Here is a 23,012-nt window from a genome sequence, read left to right on the forward strand (position 1 = left end):
CTCGATGTCTTTGTACCTGTCATGAACTTGGTGGTGATAGTTGAGCTCTTCTGGGGCCCTTTCTCTGCAAAGATCCTCAGCGTGTATTCCGTGGCAGGCTCGAGGTTGGTCAGTGCATACTCCACCGTGTTCCCGGACACCTTGCGGGTAATTTCTGGCTCTAAACAGGAAATATACACACCGTGGCAGTTACCAGTCCGCTGTCTGGGCCATCAGCGGACTTGGCCAAGAGCACACACACCTTCTAACATAGAAACTTTCAGTGACCCTACAGAAAAGCAGGTTTGATTTCTGAGATGGCTCACACTCCTGTCTCTCTCTCTTGAGCAACCACTTCATATACAAAGGATTTATCGTATGGTACTGGAGTTTTCCAGGCACCAAGTCAGAAGGAAGGGGCCCTGGGGGTCAGGAGACTTTTGCACATGGTGCCACTGGGACAGCGTTGCAGCGGAGGCACAGGACCCAGTTACAGGAGAGCTGCAGGTGACATCTCTAAGACTTGGGCTACTCAAATTTAATTTGTCCCATTGCCTGCCCTCCCCTTTTTTTTCACTTACTCTCATGTCCTTTTATTTGCCAAATGTCAAATCATTAGGCTGGAGGATCACAAAAATCAGGTGGCGTAGACACACCAGAGCCTGATTACTGGCTCTCAGTCCCACTGGGTGAGGACCAACAGTGGACCCCAAACCATGGTGCCCAGGGTATATGTGCTTACTTCTTAATCACAGGTGACCAGCTATCCTGACTTGCCAAGGACTAAGAAGTTTCCCAGGGCATGGGACTTTTAAGGCTAAAACTGGGAAGGTCCAGGGCAGAGTGGAATGAGCTGGTCACTCTGGTCATCAGTCATGAGCCCACACCCCCAGCCTCACACACACTTCTGGACTCTAAGAAATTTCTACACTTGCATCCACAATTTCCATGATTCCCACGAACTATATACTCTGATTTATTTTAGGTGAGACAGCATCATCTCCCCTGACTTGGAAGAGTTTGCTCACAGGGAATATTTAAAAATAGAAAAGTAGAAAGAATAAACCCAAGCATCCCTCTAGCCCCACCCCATCTTTGCTCTGTCCTTGCAAGGAGCTCTCGTAACTGGTTGCCCGGGCTGAATTAAGATTTTCAGAGGCCCCAGCACAGCTTATGGTGCCCTCTCATATTGTTACTGAAAGTAGAACAATACTGAACCATAAAATATGAAACTCACATATACTTTGAGATTAAAATAACAACATATTTTTTCTAGTCTAGCTCATGACAAAAGTATGGATTTGTTCATTGAAAAGGAATCTTTCCTTCTCTTCTCTCTTATTTGTATTTAATTTTACCTTCTGGTAGCCTTGGTTTGCTGGTGCCCCAAACAAGTGTTTAATCTCCAACTGAGTAAATTAGCACAGATGGTTGCAAAGACAAGGAAAAATAATTTCTGATTTCTCAATCAGGTCTGCTCTAATGGGCCTTGTCTGTGGCATCCAAGAAGCCTGGGCTCCCCAGAGCTACCTGAAATAGTCTGTTTAAGATTTCAGATTCTGGACTCCTTCTTTGTAAGAGGTGAGAGCTGCTGCCTGGAGAGGGTGACTCACTCTGACGGCAGAGAAACTAGCAGGAGAGGAGGAAGAGGCTGGAGACGCACCCTCTGCTTTTCCTTAAATGGCCTGCTGGCCTCCCGTGATACAACCATGGTTCTGATGCTCGTTCACTTGACAACAAGCAGGGGATATGGGTAGGACCTCTCTTGCCACCGCCTGAACTGGTGCCTCCACACCCACCCACCCAGCCCCAGTCCCAGCCCATGAGTCTGTTCTGAGGGGGCAAGTCAAGAGCCACAGGGACATTGCTGGACTCTCCAGTCTACCCATGCATTTTTGCTACCACGCACCAAGTGTGGCACAAAGAAGGGAGAACGGGAAGAGTTTACAGCAGGACAGACACTCCTCAGGGTGGGGAGGGTCTTGGACACGACCTTACCTCTCTCCCCTGTGTAGGAGATGACATAATTGTCCACAGGGGCGATGGCCGGCTGCCACATGGCCAAGGCTTCTGAGTCAGTGATGTTGGCTGTCACCAGGCCAGATGGGCCATCCAGAGCTGCAAGGAAAGATGGTGTTGGAGGGATGGGCAGTCCTGGGGTAGGACATCAGACCACAGCTGCTCTGCTGTCTACACTGCCCCTGGACTCCAGTACGGGTCCGCGGCCTGTTAGGAACCGAGCTGCCCAGCAGGAGACGAGTGGTGGGCGAGCGAGCGAAGCTTCGTCTGCCGCTGCCCATCGCTCCCCATCGCTCGCATCACCGCCTGAACCATCCCCACCGCCATCCATGGAAAAACTGTCTTCCACGAAACCCGTCCCTGGTGCCAAAAAGGTTGGGGACCGCTGAACTAGAGGATGTGTGTGAACTGTGTTAGGGGCAGCACTCAATAATTGCAGTTGTTATTAACATGACTATTAAAGCTATTTGGAGTTTTCAGTATGATCTCCAAATGACTTGTGCTGAGGAAAGATGGATAGTCCTAGAGCCTTGGCCCTTTTAACTCACCACTGCTACAACCCAACATCCCTTTCTCAGAAACCAACCTAAATATGACTAGTTCCTGCTTTTGTTCACATTTATGACTCAATTCTCCAGGACGACAGCCCTGGGAGGATGGGGGGTGCGGCGGCCATCATCAGCTCATTTTACAGATGAGGTGTCTGGGCCCCAAGAGATGAAGTGACTGGCCTGAGAGTCAGGAGGTGGTAGAGTGATTTGGGGCCCACCCCGTCCACTCTGAGGTCCTTCCTGTCTCATCTTTCACATACAGAATCTCCTTTAACGGATGAGGACGACGGGGCCTCCGGAGGAAACAGATCCAGACTTTGCAACCAGCTGCCATGGAGAACCCGTGAATGAAAGATTTCCGGGGGGAAACGAGGGTCTGTGTGGCAGAGTGTGCAGAACTCTGGGTTCAGACAGGAGGCTTTAATTGCATGTTAGCAACCCTTTTAAGACTATTAGGATATTTTTAAACTTTCCTGTGAGGCCCATTCTTTAGATCCCTTAACGGATTAGGCTGGATAATTGCTCATATATCAAAGGATAAATTGTTTAGGAACATGGCTGCCTGAAGAGAAATTTTCCACTTCATTCTCCTTCAATGCAGTTCATTATTTTTCCCTCCTTACAGTGTGTTGTACAAATCAGGTTATAACGGGAAAATCATCCTTTATTTTAGAAGAATACAGAGTTTGTAGTCAGACTGACCTAAGTTCAAATTTGCTTTCAGCATTTACTAGTTATATGGACTTGCCCAAGGCATTTAATTTCCCCAGGTCTCACTTGTTTCGTCTGTAAAATGGGAAGGATAACAGCTATGGGGTTGGCACGTAACAGGGCCTGAAATGCAGTAGCTGCCGGATCCAGAGTAGTGACTTTAGAGTGTCTGCGTGAAGCACCTGCTTGGAGGGATCCTCACACTGGTCCTGGCACTATCGGGGAAGGGAAGGAAGTGGATTAATGTGGACAGTCATGTTTTATATTTGCAGACGCTTTACATATACAGTTCCACGTGATTCTTACAGCTTCCTGCAAAGGAAGCAGAACTGCACCCATTTTACAGAGTAGGGAACTAGACCCTCGAGAAATTAACTGACAGCTCATGTACCTAGAAGCGGCAGGACGTGGGATTTCCACCAGGTCAGCATGACTCCCCAGCTTGTGCTCTTTTTCCTCACAGTACCCTGGGAAACGGTGGCCCAGGGAGGTTGAGGCTGCAGCTCAGAAGAGGCTGCAGATGGACCAGAAATGAGACCGCTGGTGCGCCAAATCCAGCCCACTTTCCCTGAGAATTTCCTTAAAAAACCCTTTTTTTCTAGCTTCTGAATCATGAGAAATAATGCTGAAGGTGAGAAAAATACCTGTGGTGAGCATCCCCGAGACAGGCGTGCTTTCTTCAAAGCCCTTCAGGGCGATGACGCTGACGAGGTACTCCACTCCAGGTAAGAGTCTCAGCAGCCTGGTCTGAGTCTTGGTCCCATCCACAGTTACCACTGAGGGTGTACCTAGAACACAGTAAAAGCAAGGTGGGGAAAGGTGAACCTCACTGAAATTTATTCACGGTTGTCTCAAGAATGGGTGTATCCAATTTGGCAGTGAAACTATATCTTTATCCAACACCATTTTCTTGACTTCTCAGTTGCTCCTACCCTCTGGCATAAGAGAAGAGGTTTTACTTTTTGTATAATGTTTTTTCCATCCATGAAGATGCCAAAAACTGAGCCGGGGAGGAAAAACCGTGAGGTCACAATGTGCTAAAAATGGCAAGTTTTCATTCAGTAGAGAGCTGGCCATGTTGCACAAATTTTATTTACCTATTTTTCCCACAAAGAATATGGGAAGCTTGCTATGCAATGTATATCTGATATATTTAATCCATTGTATTAGCTAAAGAATATATAGACTCATCCCTTACTAGCAGAGATTCTATTATTGAAGAAAATGGTCATGGTCAAGCTTGTACTCTTACATTTATGAAAAAGTCCAAAGTTTATATTTCTTAGAACTTGGGGGCTGGTGAGGAGCTTGTATATCAGCTGGCCAAACTCCCCACAGAGATGCTAGTGCATTTCTCTGAAGAGGTTATCAACTATCATCTTTGTATACACTTCCACTAACAGGGAGCGCACTACCTCCCAGAATGTCTTTAGACATATTTGACTATGCTCCCCCCACCCCCTTGGTCTCTTTTATAGCCGGTGTGCTCTGAACTAGAACTCCCAACTCTGCTAAGTCACAGCTTCCCATCCTACGCTGAGACAGACAGATTTTGGGACCAAGAGGTAACACCTCACCTATATCCAGGTTAAGACCAGCTTTGCAGATAAGTGCGTTCAAAGAGAAAAAGGCCAATGGATTTAGAGTCTTCTGTCATTGTGTGAAAACATTATTGGGGATCTACAGCTCATAGAACTTTAAGGCTATGAGCCTGGCAACGATCTTCATAACATGACCCTTCACAAAATAGTTTCTTCCAAGGGTCTCATAGCACTCTACAAATGAAGTCTATCCAGATGGTCTCAACTATAAAGAAGCAGTTTTCTTTGGCCATGATGTTTGGGAGGATGGGATTATCAGGGTCTCTTCACTGTTCCACCCAAACCCTCCAGATCGTCCTCCCTCTCCCCTCCCCAAGTGCCCTACCTCCTGCAGTGGGTACAGAGGTAACCCGGAAGCTCTCCACCTGGGTGGTGGGTGCCTTCCAGCTGACAGTGGCTGAGTTTTCAGTGATGTCTGAGAAAACGATTTCCTTCGGGGAGCCCATGGCTGTTGAGGAAAGAGCACAGGAGAAACCCAGAAACGGTTAAGTATCTTGCTCATCAGCAATCCTTCCCGAATTCCTCATCCATGAAAACTCAGTCCCTAGTTTATGTCCCAGCCAAGCCTTTAGGATGGAGAATGTGGTGATCTGTGATTAGGTTACGACTTGATGGAAACAATTGTTCTTTCATTCAGGTACAGGGCCCAGAGCTGTAGAGCTGCCATTTGGTTTCATTCAAGAACGTTAGTTAGCACCATAGCTGATGTCTAAGGAAGTGAGGGTGAATGGGTGGTTTCACAGCTTGGAATACACTCTCCTTTAAGTTTTGATGTTTAGCAATTTTTCATATCTTTGCTTTGTAGTTCCTTTTATTAAATGATACCAAGACTTGACAATTGTACAGTTCTTTGCAATTTTTAAGGATTAACCCTCATTTAGAAACCACTGAGGTGTGGTTGTAGCCATTTTACAGAGGACTAAACTGAGGCCAAGTTCTCCAATGAACATTCTTGTGATATGACCTTTCTAAGTCCCAGGAGCAGAGCTGAGCACAGCCCTGGGATCTTGGAAATAATGTTCACATGGAAACTGACCTCGACAAACCCATTCCCAGAACTGGATGGAGGTCCAGAGCCAGAGGAGCAACCTCAGACCTTTCACCAAAGCAAACACACCTTGGATATTGGGTCTACCTGGGGGAAAGCCATGCCTGAGGGACAGTTCCTGCTACGTAAATGCCTCCCCCCACAAACCCAGGTTCCTTTGGTTTTTCCCTGTGTATTTTTTGGCTTAGCTTTTTGCCCTCTTCAGCTGACCACGCTTAACCATAGAATTCAGGAAACAATTTTCAGGTCTCCAGGGAACTCATTTCCTCATCTTTTCCCCTCTGCATCCCACATTGATCTTTAAGTTCTGAAACCCACAGCCCACTTTGGGGAGCTTTTTTTTCTCTCTATTTCTGTCTTTTTCTCTCCTCCTACGGCGTTCTCCTGTGACCTGCTAGCCACCCTCAGATTCTGTGGCTGCCTGGGGTTTTGCCCTCTCCTTAGAAAGCTTTGGAAGCCACAGGGGCTCTGGAGCCTGGAAGATCTTGATTGTCCAAATACCACGGAGAGGCTGGGCAACCTGGGGCAGTCCCCTTCACTTCCGAGAGCCTCAGTTGCTCCGTCTCCATCTTTCCAGTGGGAAAAGTGGTGCCCACCTTCAGGAATGTTTTGAGGACCTAGCAGAGATAATGGATGTAAAACCCTAGCACAGAATCTGGCACGCGGTAAGAGTTCAGTAAACATGCTGGCCCTCTCTTTTTTCTTTCTTTCCCACGCGATTCTTTTTTCCATGGGCCACCTGAGTTTTGCGGTAGCCCCCAGGAAAGATCTAGATGAGGCAGAATGAGAAAAAAAAAACCCGTGGGGTGTGTAAACTCAGGCACTGGGGCTTTCCTTCTGCCAGGCTAGTCCACTCTGACCTTCAGTCCGACTGTGAACCTCACTGGGGCAGGTCCTGGCACATTTTAGAAAATGTATCTTGTGGCCACAGCTTTCCTCTCTCGATGCCAATTTTCTCATGTGCAAAATGGCAATATTATCTGCCCTGGCTGAAAAACCATAAGAATTAGTAACCTCATCTGTCATGCACTCCTGAGGGATGTGCTTGATGAAAGCGGCAGTAGGAAGATAGGTAGCCATGTGTCATCTGAAGAATGGCACAGTAGTTGTAGAATTCCAGGGTCAATGGCATTTTTAGGCAACAGACCTTCCTAGGTGTGGAAGACAATTTGTTATTTTAGCGTGTGTCCTTCTGCCATAAATAGGGCCTGCAGGTCTCCAGCACCACAGCGGAAGAGATGGTCAATAGGAACCTGAAGGCTGAGCCTCAGGGAACAACTAAATCATATCTATTGAAAAGTTAGGGAGACCCAGGAAAGGCAATGCCTCTGTCTCTCTTTCCAAGAAGACTCTTGGTTTTCAATAAAAATTCCATTAGGAAAACATTTGGAATTGCTAGAAATTCTCAAGGAGGATGAAGAGTACTTCTGTCTGTTCTCTGCATAAAATGTTGCCTCCCCAAATCTGGAGCAAATGTCTTTAATAATGTGACCATTAATAATCATTTAAAAAATTCTCCCTTCAACATATTTTTATCCAATACTTAATATGTGAATCGTGATAAGCTCAGGGGTTGATTATTGTAGCCAGTGTGATTTAAGAGCAAGGATTTTGGAGTTACACTGACCTGGGTTTGAATTCCATTCTGGCTTTCCTAGCTAAAAACACCTTAGCCCCTTAGGCCTCTGTGAAATGGGGCTGAATGTGACGCTTAGACTGTCTGTGTCACGTGAGTCAGCGAGGTAAAGTGTGTCAGTTGCCCTGCTGTGTGTGGCATGAAGTGCATGCTCTGTAATCGATAGTTTACACTTTATGAGAGTCAGAGGCAAAGGCACTAGGCATAAGGAGCCTGTTTCACTTAGAAGGGAGGATTTCTGAGCACGTGTCTCTGCACACCCGCTGACCCAGGTCCCCAGACACGATGCCATTGCAGCTGTGTGGTGTGTGGTTTTAAGTCCATCTGAACTGCAACTGAGCGGGGGAGCTGGGAGGCTGCCTGGCTGGGAGAAGTGAGGTAGAGTGGGAGGGGGCACATTCTGGGAGTTGGGAGAGGGGCTGCCCCCTTGGCTTTGGGGGTGTTTGGGGGTGGTGATGGTGCAGGTTAAAGAAGCGTTTCAGGGTCCTCACTACCCCCGAGGTGAGCCATCTTACTCTGGTTTTGGATTTTGAACCACTTTCTGTCTATTCTGGGGACCGTCCCGATGCTATACAGAGGCATGTTGGCATTTAACTCCCCAGAGGCAAAAGAAGCTCCTGGCAACTCTGGGCTTCCCAAAGCGGAGCCCAGGCTACTGTGAAGAAGTGGCTCAAACCACGGAGGGGAAGAGGAGCCACTGCAAATGCAGAGATTGACAGAGGAAAGAAACAACCCATAATCTAAGGGTCTGTCAGTAGGGAGATGGTTAAATAAATAAGGCATATGGGATTATCTCTGAGATCTATTAATAAGCAAGGAACACACACCCACACACACACTCACACACACACACACACACCCAATGTGTGGAAGAGTGGGTATGTTAACCGCCACACCAAAAGAAAAAGGTGAAAAAAAAAGGGAACGTAGACTTATGTCTAATCTTATCTGTTTGTATAGCATATTTCTGCAGTGATTCAGAAGGAAGTGGTAATACTGACTGCTTCTAGATAGAACAACTGCTTCTAGATAGAACAACTGGTGTCAGGGACACAGTAGAATAGAGACCTCACTATATATCCTTTTTTTTAACTTTTGAATTTTGAACCAACTGGGCCATTAGCAAATAAAATGTATGGGCTTCCCTGGTGGCGCAGTGGTTGAGAATCCACCTGCCGATGCAGGGGACATGGGTTCATGCCCCGGTCCGGGAAGATCCCACATGCCGCGGAGCAGCTGGGCACGTGGGCCATGGCCGCTGAGCCTGCGCGTCCGGAGCCTGTGCTCCACAACGGGAGAGGCCACAGCAGTGAGAGGCCCGCATACAGCAAAAAAATAAAAATAAAAAATAAAAAAATAAAATAAAATGTATGTTAAATCACCCAAACATAATATTAGCTAATATTGTTACAGTGGACAAGGAAACTAAATACTTGACATTTATGATGTGACATGAACCTCATGGCTGACCTTGGAGTTAAATTCTATTGGCCAGATGAGGGGACTGAGGCTGGGAGGGGAAGGAGACTTGCTCACGCTCACATAGCTGTGGGAAGAGGTAGAGCAGGGATCCGACTCCAGGGGATCTGCCCAGAGGCTGCGGGCTTAACCTTTCAGCTACACTGCTTCTACCCACACTCCCTGGCGCTGGGGCACTCAGGGCTGCCAGCTTATGTTCAGGGAGTGAGAGGAGAACCTGCGGCAGCTTTTACAGGGGAAAAGAGGAACAGAGAGAAGGGTTTACAAGGAGAAAGAATGAAAACACAAAAGGGAAACTTTACGAAGCTGATGAGGTAAATTGCACGTCTGCTGTGATCAAGAGTCATCTCTCCCGTCCTTGCCAGGTACCGGAGCACACGTGTGTACACGCATACACCAACGCACACACTTCTCTTCGGCTGTGAGACACAAGGCCCCAGAGAAAAAAAATCAAAGAAAGGGCAATCCTAGAGGGCCTTTTCTTTTCTCTTGTTCTTAGAAAAAAAAAAAAAAAAAAAAACCTCATGATTATTCGTTTTCATTTTTGCTTTAGAACTGTGGAGCCTCTAGAAAAAAAAGATCAGCAAAACAAAACCAGTGATCAGAAGTAAACTTTGAAAAGCAGTGTTTATAAACCAAGGGCAGAATCAGCCTCTGCCTCTGATCTGAAGTTGTTTTACGGGAAGCCACAGGGAAGAGGAGACAAGGACCCATGTCCCTGGGATAGGGTCTGTGTTAATAAGAAACAGGGTATTTCTTCTGGCTGAATTGCTGCATGTCTACAAATACTGAGTATGATTTCTACAGGTGGCTTCTCGGAGCTCATTAGGTCCTGAAATTTGGCATCAAAAAATACTCATCTCTGGACAAAGGGAAGGTTTTGGCTAGTGTTATGCTCTTTGCCTGTCAGAGATGGCAAGTGTGTCTATTCGTTGGTTATCTGTCACCTAGCTCACTTATATTTAATAATATTAAAATAACTTGGCATTTAGGTTCTACCCCACATCTGGCTGTGTGACCTTAGGCAAATCACTTCACCTTTTTGGGCCACAGATTCTTCATGCACAAACAGAAGAGTCTGGGCTACATCATTTCTCAGGTCCCTTCTACCTCTGCCTGTGGTTCTGTGATTCTTTCCCCTGGTTCCTCTGAAACAGCGGTCTCTAGCAAATGCTCCGTTTCTGTACCTGCCTCAGTTTCCTGAAGGAATTCACCCTACCTGTTGAAGGTCATTCCTTTTCTCTTTAAAGAGTCATATTAGTCTTAGTATTATCATTATAAACAGTCATGTTATAACCATCTTTCTTCGTTCTCCTTGAAACAACTCATATTGAAAAGGATTTTCATTTCTCCCTCCAGTGCCATTTAGAGTTGCTATGAGTATCAGGTAAAATGACTGAGCCTCGTGAAGAGCAGCCTGCCAACCGTGCCAGCCTCCTCTTTTTTCCTTTTTGATCAGGGTACTGACCATTTCACACATAGCATTTTATAAGTATTAATCTTTATAGGTGGAGGTACCACTTCTTCATTATTCCCTGCATAGTTTGAACATTTGACCAAAGAACAAGGAAGTATACCTCTGGATAAAACATGATAATACGTAGAAGGAAGGGCCTTTGGAATTAAAAAAAAGAAAAAAGCAACGATTGTAATGACTATCTTAATGACAATAATAAAAATGTTAATAGCTCTCATTTGCTCAGCCCTTGCTGTGTGCCAGGGCCTCTGTATGGGCTTTCCATGAATTATCTCATTTAATCCTCACAACACTATTAGGTAAGTGGCATCATACTTTCTGCGTAAAGACTTAGCCATGGTCACCTAGTCTATACTCAGGAGTCAGGATTCAAACACAAGCTTGTCTGCATCCGAAGCTCTTGTAATTTCCCAGCCCCATGAGAAGAGGAACAGAGAACTTTTCTCTATTCTCTCCCATTTATATACGGTACCTGTTGTTGCTATAGCACTGACTGGCTGGGATCGCCTTCCACTGCTTATTCCATAGAGTTCAATTTCGTATTCAGTGGCCTCTCTGAGACCTGTTATGTCCCTGGTACGTTCGGGGGCAAGTAGGGTTATTTCCAGTGGTTCAGACTGCTTTTTGGTGTCTCTGATTTTGAGAACAAAGCTGTCGAAGACCCCTTCATCAGCTGTCCAGGACAGACGGAAACCGTCTGGGGTGGCATCTGAAACCAGAAGGTTGTCAACTTCTGGCTCGGCTTCTAGAGGGGGAGAAAATGGTGGAAGGAGGAGAGAGAATATCATTCAGCAGCCCAGCCCGTGCAATCTTCTCTCCAGTGGGGGTATCAATATGGAGTGATGCCCCAGCTCTCAGAGGTAGAAGTGTCCTGAGATACCGAAAATAAAATTATCAAACACGAACATGATCTAGGAGAGGGAAAGGATGGAGTTGACACATTCAATACAAGCCAAGTGGGTGCTTGCATGTGTGAGTTTTGTCTAAAAGCAATCCTGTAAATCCACACCTGGACTCAGCAGGGGCCCCTCCCATGCATTATTAAACAAGTTCAAAGTCAGTAATTTGTTTACATTTGCTCTCTGTCCGCCAGTGGCTGAGTGCCCATGCTCTGTGAGACCTTCTTTTCTTTTTGAAAAGACACATAAACCAGCATTAATGATCTGTAGAGCTGCCCGTGATGATACTACTGATTATATTTCCCTTGATCCTGAGGAAAATGGCTTTTAAAATGTTATAAGTGTTATGTTCTTTTTGGTCTTTTTCTTGGAGCTGCTTTACTAAAGAAGGCTCCTACTCTTGACTGGCCTGCTTTGTGTTAACCATTCAGTAAGTGTTCAGATGGTAGAACTAAGACTTGGAACCTCTTGTGCTACGTACTTCAGACCCAAGGTATTATCTTGGATTGCCTTAACTAGACAAAACTCAATGTCAAGGTAAATTTAGAGCTGAGTTTCCCAAAGTGCACTTAGAGCAAACTATTCCTGTTTGATCATAATCCATTGTAAAATAAGTTTGGGAAACATTGCCAGGGTAAGTCCCTCTTGGAGAGAAGCATGCACATTAGAATGTTCTCTAAAGCCTTGTGGTCAGGGATCCTGTTAAACTATGTTTAACTCCATGTTTCCAAAACTTATTTGAACATGGAACTTCTTCACTAAGTAGTACCTTTGAATATGGAGTTAGTAATCTCTAGAAAGACTTTGGGAAATACAGATTGTGGACTGTTAAAGTTGTTCATGCTATATTTCTCTAGGAATTATTAGCGTTGAGAAAATTATGCATTTAGTCTGTGCTGAAGAATCTCGATGATATTAGTGTTAACCAGTATAAGTTCACAGTTGGTTTTCCAATGAAAAGCCCACCTGGGAAGTTTGTCAAGACCACAGTTGAGGCTTTGAGGTGACAAACGTAGTAAATAAGTTTTTGAAATATACTCATTGGTATATTTCTTTTGAGAAGGCTGAAATGTAGCTGGGGACCAGCCATGATGAACACAGAGGAGGGTGACGTGGAGTAAGCACGCAAGAGCTACAGACAAGACATGGCCTAAAGGGTTTGGGATGCCTAGTGGAAACATTTCGACCTTCTCGTATCTGGAGTGGGAGAAGGGGAGTGCTTGTTAGAGACATAAGACAAGAGAAAGTGTTGGGGGTGGGGGTGACATAGGAACAGGCCACATCTATGGATTAAGTAGGGAACATGGACAGGGGTGTTAAAACCGTGGTGATCTCGTAGATGGATTACATGGAAGGGAACCAGGAAGAGGAGAAAATGGCTCACTTGAGCCAAAATACCTGTAACAATCTCAGCCCTCAAGGGCTTGGTTTGGTGCCCTTGGGTGAAGCCAGAGACCATGACCTCATAGCCAATGCCGGTTATGAGGCCTCTAAGCTCCAGCTTCCTCTGGGTTCCTGAAAGTGTGAATTCCTGGGGGTCCAGCAGCTTCCCAGAATCCACCACCGTTACTAGGAATCTGTCAAAGGCATTCTCCAATGCCATCCAGGAAACTGTGAACCCGTAGGGATTAATGTCGGAAATGGTTAGGTTTTCCAGAAGGGGCAGGGCCTCTGAAAGAAGGGAGGGGTGAAAATAACTCAGGTTAGCAGCACTGACTCTGCTGGGAAAGCACAAGTCTCCACGAACACTGGTAGATACCCAATCAATCATTAAACATGTTATATACCCAGAAAGTGCATATTTCATAAGAGCTTATTGGGTGCCAGATGATGTTGTCTTGTGTAAATCTCTCAACCAGCCTATGAGATAGATGTTATTCCCATTATACAGGCAAGAAAACTGAGCTTCAAAGAAGTTGATTGACTTGGCCAAAGTCACAGAGCCTAGTATGTGAGAGAGCAAGATTTTAGCTTGGTCTGTCTCCAAAGACCATGAATTTTTCCTGATAAAATCAAATATCTTGTGTTGGGTTTGGATTCCTTTGTCTATTTCCCACTAACTTGTAGTCTTGAAGGGAATCAGCTTTTTTATTTTATTTTTTAAAGTATACTTCCTTTTTGGTATACTTTGTATGTTTCTATTCCACTTCTAGTTCCTATTTTGAATTAAGTTGAATAGGCCAGTTAGTGACATACATCCTCACCAGCTGAGATAAAGGGATGAGGTAAGATTTTTCATGCGTCCGAATATAACCACTTACGATTATGGCCCAGTAAGGAATACTAAGATTTGCTAATTCTCTTGCTGTTTATTTTCCTGGATAAAGTTAGGCTCTTCAGTAAGTTCTGTCACTATTTGTTCATTCGTTCACCAGACATCTGTGTCTCAGGCACTCTTATTTCATAGGTGCCAAGGGATTCCCCAAAGGAATGACCTTACATCAGCTTGGTTTCTGTCAGTACTTCCCAGTTGACAAGGCTTCACATCCATCATCGTATTGAGTCCTCACAATGACACTGTAAGTAGATATTACTACCCCCTCTTCTCCCCCATGGCAGCAAAGGAAGTAGAGAGGTCAGTGATTTATCCAAGGTCACATATCCACTAGGCGACTGAGCTGGGATCCAACCCACATCATCTGACTCCGGGTTCAATGTTCTTTCCACACCCTAAGCCAAAGTCTAATAATTCGTCAACCCCATGGGTGCTGGCAAGACCTGAGGCATAAGCAGGGTTAGTGGAGAAGGTCCAGTGGCTCCCCTCTAATAAAACAAAACACAGTCATGGTGAATGTGTTTGTTTTTCATCAAAGTGGGCATGGGGATGGGAATTCCATGGCCAAGGCTGCTTTAGCCACATCTAGGTTAGAGCCTGCTTTTTTACTGAAGCTAAATGGAAGCATTCAAAGAGATAAACGACCTTACACTAATGCCCAGAGTCTAATCCATGGAATGTAAAGAAAAATGTTTAAAAAGAGATGTCTGGTGACTGAAAGAACGAGTGAATGAATGCCCTAACCCCCTAAGCAGAGATTTAAATTTTGCTGTGGCTTGGATTTCCTGTACTTATTTTGAACCACTTGGTGTTTGTCTTGAAGCTTTTTTTTTTTTTAAAGCAAATAAGGATCTTCCCCCAAATCATAACTCTATCAAAGACAAAGATGAAATCACATATACTGTGCAAACAGGCCTCTTTGTCTGCAAGGCAAGGGTTTCAAATTCTGTTGCAGAGCTTTGTTTAGATAAGTGGCGCCTTTCTCTGATAACTGGCCTCCTTGCACTTCCATGCCATCAAAGCAGAGAATTCTGATGAAAAGGGGGGCGTTCAGGCTAATTAGTCCATCAAGGGCTTGTTATTTATAGTCCCTTATGTTCAGGTTTTTTTTTTTTTCTTTTCTCTTTTTAAAATATGCTTCTTTTAAAATGCAGAGTCTTTTCACATCAAGGATTAGCTGAGACAATGCTGTAACTGGATCTAGGATTCCCAAGACCAGCCTCCCTTTCTTCTCTCTGTTCTGTGGGAGGTCCTGCAAGAGGCTACAAATAAGGGCCTGATGGGATCCGTGGCCGGCCATGCTTCCCCTCCTGGGCAGTGAGGTTCTTAGTCATGGCTACTCCTCGCCTCACCCCACTAAGGAATTACTTGTTCTGCATCTGAAGACTGAACAATTGAATTCACATTAGCTAACTGGACAGAAAGCATAACTACTCTCTGATCTTACATGAAAACGTGTAGTGTTCTCTTAAAAATAATAGGAAAGGGCTTCCCTGGTGGCGCAGTAGTTGAGAATCTGCCTGCCAATGCAGGGGACACGGGCTCGAGCCCTGGTCTGGGAGGATCCCACATGCCGCGGAGCAACTGGGCCCGTGAGCCACAACTACTGAGCCTGCGCGTCTGGAGCCTGTGCTCTGCAACAAGAGAGGCCGCGATAGTGAGAGGCCCGCGCGCCATGATGAAGAGGGGCCCCCGCTCGCCACAAGTAGAGAAAGCCCTTGCACAGAAACGAAGACCCAACACAGCAAAAGTAAATAAATTAATTAATACGCTCCTTCCCCCAACATCTAAAAATAATAATAATAGGAAAGTCATGATTGCAGAGGTCTATTGTTTCTATCTAGGCTGTTGCGTTTTTTTTTTCCTTTCTTTTCTTTTCCTTTTTTTTTTTTTCTTTTTTCTTATTGCTTATTTTGAAGAACACTACTTTCCTCGTATTGTTGGGAGATAGAGGAAAGGACCCAGCAACTGTAAAATGCCTCCGGGATGCCAGGCAGTTAAATTGCACCACATCCATTTAATACCTGAGAAGAGGCTGCCGGAGGTGCCTGCGAATTGAATATCTTCTCTTCGTACATAAAGGAGCGGGCTTCAGAGAAGTTAAGAACTGGTCAAGGTTATGTCGCTAAACAGATGTGGGAGAGGATTAGGAACCACATAGCCTGATCTCAAGATCCCCACTCTTCTAGGAAACCGTGCTGCCTCTAGTTAAATATGTAATTGAACTTGTTAATGTATTTTACTTATGTAGCTAAATAGCAATTTATAGCAATTCAGACCTCAAGAGAGGCCTGGTTTAAAGTGAAAATCAGCCAGCAAAGTTGGTCTCCTAAAAAATTATCATTAGTGGAAGGCAAGAGACTTCTAAATATTTTCTGAGGCTTTTCAGGCTAGAGACTTGGTAAATTGACACCATTTGCATCCTTTGCCATGGATTTAGGATGATTTCAGGAAAGGAAATAGAAAACCATTTGTTTTTGTAATTCAAAGAGAAGTAAGAAGTCGAGTTTAATGAATGGTTAAGGTTTAATTAAAATTGAGATTTATTTGCTATCTTAGATTGAACCTTCCTTAATCTGTTGTAGATGTCAATCTTAAGAAGTAACTTTTTTAGAAGAAAAAGACAAATTATTTTATTTCTGGGGCAGGTAGTTCATGGGCTGCTTTACCTAGCATGACTTACGGACAGAATCCTGCCTTGGGCCATTTCTAACTTAGAACTCACTCTTCAGCCAGGATCTCCAAACCGTGAATCAGAAAACCTATAAAACTGGGCACAGGATTCCCTGGCAGTTTTATACATACAACTGTTGAGTCTACTGGCTCCGTTTCCTAAGAGTGGCTGTGAAAGGTCTCTCTTTGCAAGAGTATTTGCTTTCTTTTCACGTAGAAGTTTACATATGGAATGAAGGCTATATTTGGGGTTGAATTTCCCTTTAGAATGCCTATCCTCTTTCTTTTCCCCATTTAAGAATTCTGAACAGACAAGCGAGAACCTCTGAATGAGCACCTGTCACGACAAAGGCAGTGAGGGGTCTGGTGGGGTCCCCAGCCCAGGTGGTCCCTGCCACACTAACGTCACAGCCAGTGTTCTCCACCAAGCCTGTGATGTGAGCGTGCTGTGCGTCTCCTGAGACTGTGAACTGCTGGGGCTCCTGCAGCGAGGGAGAAATCCTAACACTGATAACAATCTTTGCAAAAGGCCCTGCTTGAGTGGTCCATGGCACGTTGAAGCTGTCAGGGGTAATAGTGCTAAGGATTAGCATATGCCCAGCAGTGGCTCTGGCTCTGAGGGAAAGGAACATGGGCAGAGAGAAAGAGAGACACATTATGAGAGGAAGCAGAGGATTTCTACAGAACGTAGCCATAGAATATGAAAGTATCAGTCCCTCCAAATATTTGCAGAAAGGTAGTGTATTAGGTTGTGTCCACACCTGCGTTGGTTATAATGTTAGAAAATACATTGCTTTCTCTGCAGGTGTGGACTTGCATTTTTTTTTTTTAAGTAGAGACGGGACCACTTTCTGGTCATGTATGAAGACAAGTGAAGAAGCCATTATAGCTGTAGATGAATTATTGTAAAGGTGTATTAAGAGTACATTTTCTAAGGTTTGTGATGGGACGCTAGCTCTGTAAGATGTTCCAAGAAAAGGTAGCTTCACATTATATTGAATATTATATCTCACCCTAGAGATTCACGAAGCACACTAGCATTTTAAAGGCCTCAGAGTGCTGGTTCTGTAAAGAAGCCTACTTAATTTTGTTCAGCCCAGCACTTCATAAGCTTATCAATGGATACCTTTCCTGAGGAATATTCTCTGAACATCTCAAGTTGCTGGTGTGCCACTGAACGTGCCTTAGAAAATGCTACTTTGGAGTTTCCCGATTTAATCTTCTGTGATCTATTTGGATTGTAGAAATTAAAGGTTAATATCCACCGAAGAGAAATTCTTTGTAGTAGTCAAAAACCCAAATGTATGCACCATAGGAAAATCTACATCTCACTCTAAACACTATAAAGGTGAAAATGTCCTCTATTTAAAAATTCCTGGTATATGTAAAAGTTAAAGGAAAACTTGAAGTTAGACTTTGCATTTTCTGATTATGAAATTCACTTATTGGATAATTTGGAAAGATGGATGGTTCCCCTGAGGTTAAGTTTCTCTTGTCCCTTAAAATCTAGATAATCAGTGATGAGAACAATTCATTTTTAATGTAGGGGGCCTATACTGCTAGTTTCAACTGGGATGTATATGGTCTGACCACCTAAATGCACATTTATCAAATAATACTAACATTAAAATAAGTTCAACCCAGACTGTATTTTAGAGAGAGGCAACAGTCCTGGAGGATTGAGATACTAGGATCAGGATTTAGGGTTGGGAAGAAGCAGACTCTTTCTTCCAAGGACTCGGGTGTTGTTTTGCTGCAGCTCCAGTATTTGGAGGAAAGAAGGAGCTCATCTGGATAAACTTTAACTGCACAGCATAACTGAATGCCATAAAGTCTCTAAGGACAAATGAATCTGGCTCAGAAGCAGAGGATAGCCGTAAGTAATGGCATGGGATTTCCTCCTTAGCAATTAGTTAGAGAAGCTAATGATGCTATAATTTTCAGGTACAGCATTGGCAAATTACCTCAACCACAGAAAAAGTGAAATCCTTCAAATGGGACTCTGTCTGCTTTTTCCTTATGTTTTGCTGTGGAAGGAATCTCCCAAATTAATGACGCACGTTAGGACTCTTTTCATGCTACCAGACAGAGACTGGCAGTGCCAAAACCCAATAAGACCTGGGTTTGCAAGGTTAGCTTAACCTCTAGCTGTCTCCCAAAGAATGCAACCAAGCTGAAAAGCGAGATGCAAGAAGAGAACTCAGAGAACGGTAGTTAGGGTCTGGTCAGTGTTGCATGCAAGCTAGGGGTGTTTTTCTTTTACCACTTCTAACTCTTTGAAACAGTTTCTTGACATGTTGTCTGCTTCCAGGAAAGACAGACATTTTCAAAAACAATACTCTGAATGCTCACCACATGCACCAAGATTTGAACAAGATGATAGATGAAAGGAAGACTCTGACACTTTGTGACAGATGTCAGTGGATGACAAAACATGCTTGATAGGGTAAATGTCAAAAAAAGAGCAGTCTGTAGGGAATGCAGACAAAAGCCTCAAGAACAAGATGAGGCCACTGGGTCCTCTCGTGTGGGACTTGGGGTGTGCTTTGGGGTGTTTTTCTCTGCATGCTAGTGACACTACTTTTAAAATCTTGGTGGAGAGAAAGAGAATGTAGATCGTTCTGACCGAGGAAAACAACAATGGCATGCACACACCCCTTTGAATAAGACATGGGCAAACTTTGATTAGAAAGACCACAGGCAGACAATAATGGGAACTGGAAAAGATTATTCAAGATCAGATGAAAGGATGGTTTGGAAATTCAAGCAAAGCACATCAGGTTAACTCTATACAAACAAACAGAGCAACTCCAGATGTGAGTGGGTATTTAGAAAAAAGAGGTTGACACAGAAGTTCCTTAATTTGGGGTGAGAATTTTTCTTTTTAAAGTTTTCAAGCTCTGATTTGGATGTCTCTCTCAAATTTGAGAAGGATCTGGAGGGACCAGGAGGGTGAAAAATGGGTAGAGGTTGATTTTTTTGGAACGCTCCTCAGGGGAAGTTCAAGGGAGAGTGAAGAACCCATCGTGGGAAATACCTGTGGTTGCGTGGACCATCAGGGTCTGAGCACACTGCCTGCCAATCAGCCCGTGAAGGTGGACAGTGCAGTCAGAAGAAGCTTTGAGGCTGGTGATGACAAAGCTGCGAGACGCCACAGGCACAGAACGTACCACCATTTCCTGGAGGTGGTCAGATTCCTAACTTCTATAAGAAAGCTACCAAAGGCAGACTCCTGAGCTACCCATGAGATGGACACACTGCCCGAGGTCACATTTGAGAGTGAGGCAGCTAAGGAGAGGTTCAGCTACTAAAGCAAGAAGAAAAAAATACGAAAGTGTGTCAATTCAAAACACTATTAGAAGGACTTCCCTGGTGGCGCAGTGATTAAGAATCCACCTGCCAATGCAGGGGACAAGGGTTCGAGCTGTGGTCCGGGAAGATCCCACATGCCACGGAGCAACTAAGCCCGTGCGCCACAACTACTGATCCTATGCTCTAGGGCCCATGAGCCACAACTACTGAAGCCTGCGTGCCTAGAGCCCGTGCTCCTCAACAAGAGAGGCCACCGCAATGAGAAGCCCGAGGGCTGCATCGAAGAGTAGCCCCTGCTCGCCGCAAGTAGAGAAAGCCCACGCGCAGCAATGAAGACCCAACACAGCCAAAAACAAAAACAAAAAACAAAAAAACAAAACACTATTAGAGGGTCAAAATCAAAACATGTAAGACTAAATCCATAAAGTTTTAGCCTTAACCCTCTGGTAAAGACACTTGCCTTTTTTTGAAAACCAACTTGAGCCATGAGGAAGAAATATATGTGTTTGACTAATTTCCCTAGGTTTTGGTATACTTTCATCTGGCTGGGCTGAGAACTAGATATTGCTGGCTCACTGCCTTTCCTGTGGTCCATGCTGATAACACTTTGTGGACTCATGTGGGATGAGGACAGACTCTCCCTCAGCTGTGAGTGACTTAAATGATAGATGCTTTTGATACTACAATGTTAACCCTTTTCTTAAATTGCCCTAGAATATGGGACCCCTTTTTGCGATCAAGAAGAAAAGACTCCCCTGTGCTTACTCCACAAGTAACTTTAAATTTCAGTTTGTGATGTCTAACTTTATCTCTCAAGAGAAGGCATTGTCCAAAATGTGCTAAGAATGCTATTTTGAATGGACAAGGCTCTCCTTTCTGAATTCACATAGAATTGTCTTTTGCTGCATTCCAGAGAGCATTTCCCGTAGTGTGTATGTCACAGATACCGCGGATTTAGTGAAAGCGGTTCACTCTTTTGTTGACCAAATTCCTTATTTAAACTCTACTCTACTTTTATTTTTGCCATCTGCCATTCACTGTTCTGGAAGCAAGCCAGCATGTTCTGGTCTTTTCTCCTAGAGGTGGCATTGGAATTGGAGTGGTCTGAATGGCATGATTTCCTCGTGAACTCATGTGGTGAATAATCTTTGCTCTTTCTCATCACTTGCCCAATTCAGTTTCATTAAATCGTTGGAATATTTGGGTATTAGGAAGTCAAAGGCACTAGGAAGACAAAGACAGTTGGATAACACACAATATAAGTTTTAAGACCTCTCTGACCAATATAGACGTCTTTCCAAGTCAAGGACGGCTCTCATCATGGCTTTTTGGCTACTGATGAGGAGAATTCTTTTCTCCAGATTCAACTTGGCAGCCTGGACCAAACTACATTTTCTGCTGCAAATGTCCTGGTCAGGGACAAAGTAGGAAAGTCACCATTTGGGCTGCTGCTGGAAGAGAGTTATGTTAAATAGCTCCAGCCTAGTGTCACGGAACAGTTAGTGCCCTGTGGCCTGTGCTCCAGTGGGCAGGAAGGAGTGGCTTTGCCCTGCAAAAAAGACTCTGGAGAGAGGGTGTTGGGAGCGGGCGAACGAGCATGTACCTGTGGTGGCCGTGGCACTGGCGGTTTTGGTCCGGATGCTGGGAGCGAGTCCGGAGAGGTAGACAATAAACTCATTATTAGGGCGGAGCCCTGAGATGTGAGCAGTTCGTTCAGCACCAGAGATGTTATATTCCATCGTTTCCAGGAACCTATTGGAATCAATAATTTCAATGGTAAAGGTCTTGAAGGCCCCATCGGTAGCCGTCCAGGAGAGATTGAAGCTCTCAGGAGTGATGTCGGAAACATTTAAGTTTCCGATTTCAGGTTCTCCGGCTGAAAAAGGAGGGGTAGGAGAGAAGAAACAAATAAATCTGAGTTAATCATTGCGTTTGGGTTTTAAGACTGCAGTTGTTAACAGAACCATAGCCAGCTAGAAAGATCCGATAGTTCACAGGCTTAGGGTGACATGAAGAGATGTTACCAATCAGTGCCAATGGGAGAGAAAAAGGGGATTTATTAAAAGAAAAATACAAAAAGGAAGGTATGGCAATTAGATTTCCCCGCTCTGGAGCTGCCACACGAGATCAGGGCCTGGCCGAGATCTGGCGTGTATGAGGAGACATGCCCAGTGACGGCAGCAGGACCTGTTCTGTCGAAGCCCAGATGCTTCTGGGAGCCACACCTCAGGGATGCTGGCCATCGGTCAAAAGATACGAGCGCTGGCGGCTTCTAGCTTAAATTGCACTCAGGAGACCACAAGTACTTGGCTGCAGCCAGCAGACATCCTTTGCTTTGAGGGAGCTCCCATCTGTTCAGATGACGACTAAATAATTCTGACGCCATTACCCTCCCAAGGTGGTACCTTGAGGCTTCTGATTTTGTGACTTAAAGGGAATTGGCAATTTGTCAATGTAAATCTTGGTATTTTCATCTTACTTCTGACAAGGGCCAGCTGTTCTCATATTCTGTGAAAATAGCTTGTCTTTTCTTAACTGCTTCTACATGGGCCAAGAAAGCTAGTATTGCATTGCCAACCAAGAGAGCTGAGCCAGGACAAGGCCATCAGGCAACCCTGTTTGGCCAAGAAGTAACATTTTGTCTCAGAGATGATCCTACCAGTGGTTTTCCAAGCAACAGGAATAAAATGTGCAGAAGGCAGGCAGAAGCAAGATTTGAAAAGCTAGTATTGTCTCTCTAGCAAGGCAGGAGAAAGACTTCCCGTCCCAAGAGATCTGGTGAAACACAGGTCAGATGGAATTATGGCCCTTCTTCCCCACAGACCAACTTGTCAGGAGCAAGAATGTTGCTATCATTATAAAGAAAAAAAAAAAAACATATAAAAATACTAAGAACACCCAAACCGCAAGATCTTCAGGAAAGATCAAAAGTGGCGGGTGATTTCTTTGCCTTCTGAGAAGGGATTGTTTATGGATGTTAGATAAAAGAGCCCTGAGTCCATCCAGGGCAGCCTCAGCTGCAATTTTTAGGCATTTCAGGGTCACCATTCATGCAGCAGTTGTCTGTGCTGTGTGTTTATCTCAGCGAGAGTTACTGAAATGATTGAGGCTAAAATGCAGAGCTTTTGCTAGAATCCACTAGGACACACAGGTTTGCAGAAAAGTTTAGTTGCAATAATTATAGGAAAATGGGGCAGGCATATGCAAAACCAGACCTGACAGCGTCTGTTCAGTTTCACACCAATGGAGGCACATGGGAAGATGAAACATGGAAACCAGTGCTGGGGAGGGCTGGGCTCTTGAGCAGGCTGCAGGGAAACACTGAATGCCCTGTCACTGGAGCAGAGTGATG

At 44.7% G+C, this 23,012-nt stretch overlaps 1 protein-coding gene across 4 annotated transcripts in view; it reads right to left on the reverse strand.

The window, feature by feature from the left end:
* Nucleotides 1-23,012, reverse strand: part of TNC (tenascin C) — a 93,953-nt gene that overhangs the window by 14,184 nt on the left and 56,757 nt on the right. The window contains exons 15-21 of one of the 4 annotated variants that reach the window (XM_029202828.1): nucleotides 21,264-21,536; nucleotides 12,799-13,071; nucleotides 10,974-11,246; nucleotides 5,187-5,309; nucleotides 3,905-4,048; nucleotides 1,978-2,097; nucleotides 17-160 (exon numbers count right to left, since the gene is read on the reverse strand). In XM_029202828.1, coding sequence (XP_029058661.1) covers nucleotides 17-160; nucleotides 1,978-2,097; nucleotides 3,905-4,048; nucleotides 5,187-5,309; nucleotides 10,974-11,246; nucleotides 12,799-13,071; nucleotides 21,264-21,536 — 1,350 coding nt within the window. The remainder of the gene's footprint in view (nucleotides 1-16; nucleotides 161-1,977; nucleotides 2,098-3,904; nucleotides 4,049-5,186; nucleotides 5,310-10,973; nucleotides 11,247-12,798; nucleotides 13,072-21,263; nucleotides 21,537-23,012) is intronic. The other 3 variants (XM_029202824.1, XM_029202826.1, XM_029202827.1) reach the window with 3 other exon arrangements.

The sequence above is a fragment of the Monodon monoceros genome, unplaced genomic scaffold, assembly GCF_005190385.1.
Source record: "Monodon monoceros isolate NGI ecotype Baffin Bay Population unplaced genomic scaffold, NGI_Narwhal_1 Super_Scaffold_5, whole genome shotgun sequence".
Taxonomy (NCBI): domain Eukaryota; kingdom Metazoa; phylum Chordata; class Mammalia; order Artiodactyla; family Monodontidae; genus Monodon; species Monodon monoceros.